We start from the raw sequence: 6,000 nt of genomic DNA on the forward strand, positions 1-6,000 counted from the left end.
CTATATTGAAAAGACATCAGAAAAAAGTAAAATGTTAATGGTGCAGTTCCAGAACAAGAGAATTACTCATTGTTTTCACTACCCACTAGTGCAAAGATTTGCAAATAATCTCCATTTCTTTTAGATCATAAACAAAAAAGCATTTTCACTGAGCATCATCCCACTTTGGAGGGGATGCAGCTGTATTTTGAGGAAGGCCAGTGTTTGTCCAGACCTGAATTAATCATTGTAAACCATGCAAGTGAATAAGCCATATAAAACACCTATTTAAATTATCTTGGAAGCGTTTCTTACAGCCTTGCAGCTCTACCAAAACCAGGGCCTTCCTTTTAGAACTAGATCTGTCTTTTTTCATGTAACATGATAAGTAAGGACTACCAAACTCAAAATTATCAGCTTTTTTAAAATAAAAATGAATGATTTTACATCTAACAATATGAATTCAAGCAATAGCAGATAGAATTTTTTTTTAAAAAATGCTAGTAAAACATTTTAACAGTGCATGAGTCCTTCACAGAATTTACCACGTAAATAGAATGGAGCAAAAGGTATTATATATTTAAAAGCATCTAAATTTCCAGTTCAAGTAGGATGAATGTCATCTGATTTTTCTCTGCATGAAAAGTTCATCTAATGTCAGATGTATTCTCTCATTTATTGGAACACATTAAAGGATCTGCACTCTTTGAACAACATTGTGAAAATCTATTTGTTCATTACTATTCAATCACTAAGTGATAAAAACATTTGTGTAGATTATCAGTAGGTATCTAGTGCTCACTTAACTAACTATTATGGCAGAAAATTCTTAATAATCCTCCTTGCAACATCAGTTCCTTAAATCCAAAGTAATTTATAGTTCCATGAGACCTTTCAACATGTAACTTTTTCCTTTAGCTTATATTTCTGAATTTAAAACCTAATTTAGAATTGGAATTCTTTTAATAATGCCAACCTAGCCATTACTTACAGAGTTAATGTTTTAAGATGTGCTATGAGTACATTATAAATGGAATTACTACTTTTAGAATGCAAAGAGTGTTGTAATAACCATCGGGCCTGGCCTGTTAATGGAGAAGATGAAGCAAAGTGACTTCCATATGCACTAATGAGAGGAGAGACTGAGGCCTGTTCTTTGGAGGTGGAAGTTACTTTTCTTCTCTCCCACTTTCCTTACCTCTCTCTGCTCCCAACACTGGAGGCACTGGGTGAACGAATTGGAGGATGTATGTTTGTCACACTCACTCCTCCTAGGATAGAAGAATCAAATTAGAACAAAACATAGGGCTGTGCCAAGCCTGAGATGTGACTCAGAGAAGCACAGAGGTTTGGGAGAGAATTTCTCCTGCAGTGCCACCTTCCTAAGGATTTCTATGCAATTTCCTAAAACCTACTACATTTTTCTCCCTAGGTTTGTAAGACCTGGCCACTTCTTCTTGCCCAATTTTATCTCATAGTAGGGTTTATGTAGTTTTGCCTTTGTTTTAATATTTCTCATCTTTTATATAAAATACAAGTAATCAGTTCTCGTATCAGTGTTAACATTACTGGGTTATGGTTTTTTCATTACAGCACTTAAACAGAAAATTGCACCACGTTCCAATTACCTGAGAGACCTGGTGATGGTACTGATGAATTTGGTGACTGCACAGTCCTGTTTGAAGGGGGTTTTGGCTGATTCTGCTCCGCAGTGACATCCTTCCTTACAACATTATCCAGTGTGATGTTTCCAGAACAATCAATCTGAAAGGAGAAGAGAGAGGAAGCAGTTAATGTTGGGAAGGGGAAAAAAGAAAACCCAACACAAAAAGCCCCTCCAAGAAAACAAAAACAAAAAAACCCCCCCTGCCTCTGCCATACTGTTGCTTTGAAGGTGAAAACCAAAATGCATGTCAACTAACTTTAGCCATCCAAAAAGTGAGGTGGTCACTTTAAAACAGGTAATTTTGCCTTCTCTAAAAATAAAAGAAATGGCCAAATCCAGACAGTGCTTCTTTTTTAAGATCAGTTGATTCTGTAGGAGACAATTTTCCTCCATCAGCTACAGAAAAGGCTTACATTAGACAGGTAGCTTTCACACATTGAAGAGATGAATTTTTATCTCCATACATTCTTTTGACATGCTCATGTTATATACTCTAAAAAACATAGTAAGCAAAACACAAACTACCCATTAACCCACTAGAGTTTAACAGGACCAGAAGACCCTCAAAGGACACTCAATCTACCCTACATGCCTTCTGGGCAGGGGCAATGCATATTGACTCAGCAAACCAACACTTGTTCTTTCCACCCATAGCCCAGGCCAGAAAACTAAACTCTGTTTTAGGGGTTCCCAATTTATATGAAGGAGTACCAAAAGCAAGTGATTAAAGGAATATATCAAATATGCCAACAGTTAATACCCTAATATAGCTCTTTCAATGAGTTAAAAATAAAACAAATGTCAAAAATTTACCAGAAATACTGCCAGCTAACCAGTGCTATCTATGGACACTGGTAAAGGAGCGCTAAGCTAGATCACTTTTGTTACTATCATTATGGGAGGTGAGGGAAAAATATGCAGCATCCAAATAAACAAATCCAATTACAATTACAACCTGCAATGGCATTTTTCGCTCCCAAGAGCTATCTCCCAGAACAGTTCTGAAAATTTCCAGCAACATGCAGGCAATCCTGCATTACTGATTTCTGGAACTGTCTCCCTTTGACAAACGGAGCAAGAATTTCGGTCTAAAAGGTTCCTACTTCTCACTAAGACTTACTTGAAAATAGAATCCATAAACACAGCTCTTATGCTACACTTACATCAGGAAGAGATGGTAGATTGTAGGAGCTACCCACTGGAGAACTCAAATCTATCACAGGGGGACCGTATGCCTTCCCATCACATCCTACAGCACTAGTGACTGTGGGGCTGGATGGAGTAGATGTTGTGGTGCTTGCGGTTGAAAGGGCAGTTGAAGTTTGTCCACTTTCGATCTGCCACTATAAAGAAAAGATGACAATCCACGACTGAGTATCATTTTTTTCAACAGATAAACCTACTGAATATAGTGGTTCTAACTCAGCAGTTAAACAAGCATAAATTCAGACATGAAATCCTGATTTACTCTGAAGTTATCAAATTTCAAGAAACAATCTTTTAATACAAGGGAAGAGGACAAGTAGTTGAAAACTACAAATAGAAGAAATTAATGTGATATTTTAAATGCAAAGCTGTACCTCAATGTTAAGTATCTATTACTATTTTATGCTGCATTGACAGTGTTGTGGGAGGAACATAACAGTTTTAGTGAAGTAAAAGCACTACAGAGAAGAGGCTGAATGCACAACTGTTCCAGTGCTTTATTAAGTAAATAGCTATAGTGTCACTTGAGTGGCATTGAATATTTGATATTGTACTTCCCTTAACAACTTAAAGTGATTAAGGATTTGAAATGCTGACTGCATCTCCACCCACATATACGTTTAACACCATGATATGAAGAATGCACAGTCAAGTCAGACTCAATTCTTTCCCATTTAGATGCATGGAGTTTTCAATTACTTTAATCCAAGTTCATGGCAAATGCAGGCAGAACTTGACTCTGCTCAATTGCTTTTTAGTCAGCCATTCCATTTACTGGTTTCTAGTTTCAGAAAGACATCACCAGATAATGAAAGCACTTGAAAGAAAGGCTTGCAGATGGACCAACCTTCTTTTGAGAAGTGCAGAAAGGAAGTGACTTTTTTGTTACTGCAGGTTCTCTTAGATATTGGGCAGCTTTCCTCAATTTAGGTGGAATGAGCTCTCTGACATGGCAAGCACTGCAAACATTAATGGTATTGCTCCACTTCTCAGGTCACATATCAGATTCATTTGATTCTTTCCTGCATACCTCTAGTGAAATGGTTCTCTCTTTCCTTCCACATATCTTAACAACTTGTGTTAATATGCTTTTTAATACAGATTTCCCTTCCTGAATGACCAGAAAAACATATGACTTGTTTGCTTCTGTCCCAGTTCAACTGCTAATTAGCTGGGTATTGATCAGCCTTACTCAGCAGAGGTCCCACAATTGTGAGCTTTCTTTTCTCTTCCCATCTGTGAAAGTTCAGATTTGGCATACTCTGGAGAATGATGGCAGCTATTAACTCAAGCTTTTACCTGATTCCTAGTGAAGTAACAAAAATCAAGCTAAACAGTGGGTTTTTTAAATTATGTGTATTCACTGACTGTACTGTGCAGCCCCATGACCATGTTAAGTTTTGTCTAAGTGGCCAGAAATCACAGTAACAGCAAACAAGAGAGCAAAACAGGTACATAGCACACACAGTGGCTCACTTCTGTAATGCTTCAGCTGCTTAGAACTAGCAAAATCAAAGAATGAAAGTTACCTCATTTGGGTACCTTGTCATAGAGAAAAATGCAGGCTCTGTTCTAATTAAAAAGCACTCTAGAAACATAATAGAGAATAAAGCACATTTGATATTTTGTTTCTACATGGCAAGAAAAAAGGAAAAGAAACTCTACCTGTTTTATAGCTTGCTGTGCCAAGAATGCCATTTGCAATGGGTTGGGCTTTATTGCTTGCCTTGGTAGGTTCTGATTTGGGGGAAATCTCATCTGTTGGGAGGGAAGAGCTGAACCATTGGACTTGGGGCTATGATTCTGAAAATGAATCAAGCGTGGAGGTGCCTGCATGAAAACAAACATACAAACAATTCTGCAAGTTAGCTGATAGCTATTCAATGTTCCAGAAAGTTTTACCAAGAGACACTTTTAAACTTCTGAAACTCTTTAAATTGGATACAAATACTACCACACCATTTATCTGAATGATTACACAAGACATTGATTTTCAATGTTAAAAATAAAACCTTGTAGATGGTTTTGGATTATTCTGATATAATAAATGCAGATACATCACAACAGCCAGTGAGAGTATTTCCAATTCTGAAAGCTGTGAGAGAATCACAGCGTTTTATGTAGAAGAGCCTTGGAAAAAAAATAATTGACAGATGCATTTTTTAATTATTTGACAAAAATACAAAATATGTAGCTCATCATTATATACGGTTGGATACCATATGATGTATTTTTCATTGTCAGCCAAGTTTAAAATACTCATTCAGTTCTTAGTAACTAAAATGCTCCTTAACCCATTTACATAGCCATGTGCTAAATAAAGATGAAGCTGCCTGAAGTTACATATCTACACTTAATTTCTTTCTTCCTTCTTTTTTTTTTACTTTCTCCTTCAGTGCTATGAAAAAAAAAAGAGAATCTTCTCTGGAAATAATCATAACTTACCTGATGAGAAGCAGGAGGTTGGTGCATGGCTCCTGGCATTCTTGGATTGGGTAAACCTACTGGACCTGCTCTGCGTTGAGCTTGCTGTCTCTGAGCCATGACCTGTTGCTGCATGTGCTGGAGTCGGAGCTGAGCTAAGCTTATCTGTGTTGGGAACTTAGACAGCTGGTTTGAGGGTAAGCTGCCTGGTGGCTGTGAGTTTGTTTCCATCACAGGGCTCCTGGGCATATGTGGTGGGGTTTCTTTATCTTCAATCACCAAAGAACCTAGTTTACAAAAAAACAATTATTAATACAAAAATATCCCAGTTATCAGAAATGCTATTTTTCACAATATATATGCTCCTTTTATACTGTGCAGTTATTTTGCCTTATTGAAATGTAAAGCACAGATAAACATGAGCTAGAGGACTCTGTTTTCCTGGGCATATGTGGTGGGGTTTCTTTATCTTCAATCACCAAAGAACCTAGTTTACAAAAAAACAATTATTAATACAAAAATATCCCAGTTATCAGAAATGCTATTTTTCACAATATATATGCTCCTTTTATACTGTGCAGTTATTTTGCCTTATTGAAATGTAAAGCACAGATAAACATGAGCTAGAGGACTCTGTTTTGATTCTGTCCCTGGGGAGGGAAAAAAAAAAAAAAGTTGGATTTTATAGCAACATGTCTTGTGCTGCAACCTCCACCCTACCTTTG

General features: G+C 37.0%; 1 protein-coding gene across 1 annotated transcript in view; it reads right to left on the minus strand.

Annotated features, from left to right (window-relative positions):
* Positions 1–6,000, minus strand: part of TRIM24 (tripartite motif containing 24) — a 37,836-nt gene that overhangs the window by 9,580 nt on the left and 22,256 nt on the right. The window contains exons 9-13 of the mRNA XM_010005873.1: positions 5,297–5,562; positions 4,517–4,681; positions 2,809–2,988; positions 1,608–1,743; positions 1,178–1,250 (exon numbers count right to left, since the gene is read on the minus strand). Of these exons, the coding sequence (XP_010004175.1) occupies positions 1,178–1,250; positions 1,608–1,743; positions 2,809–2,988; positions 4,517–4,681; positions 5,297–5,562 (820 nt within the window). The remainder of the gene's footprint in view (positions 1–1,177; positions 1,251–1,607; positions 1,744–2,808; positions 2,989–4,516; positions 4,682–5,296; positions 5,563–6,000) is intronic.

This window comes from Chaetura pelagica, unplaced genomic scaffold (assembly GCF_000747805.2).
Source record: "Chaetura pelagica isolate M959 unplaced genomic scaffold, ChaPel_1.0 scaffold79, whole genome shotgun sequence".
NCBI classification, from domain to species: domain Eukaryota; kingdom Metazoa; phylum Chordata; class Aves; order Apodiformes; family Apodidae; genus Chaetura; species Chaetura pelagica.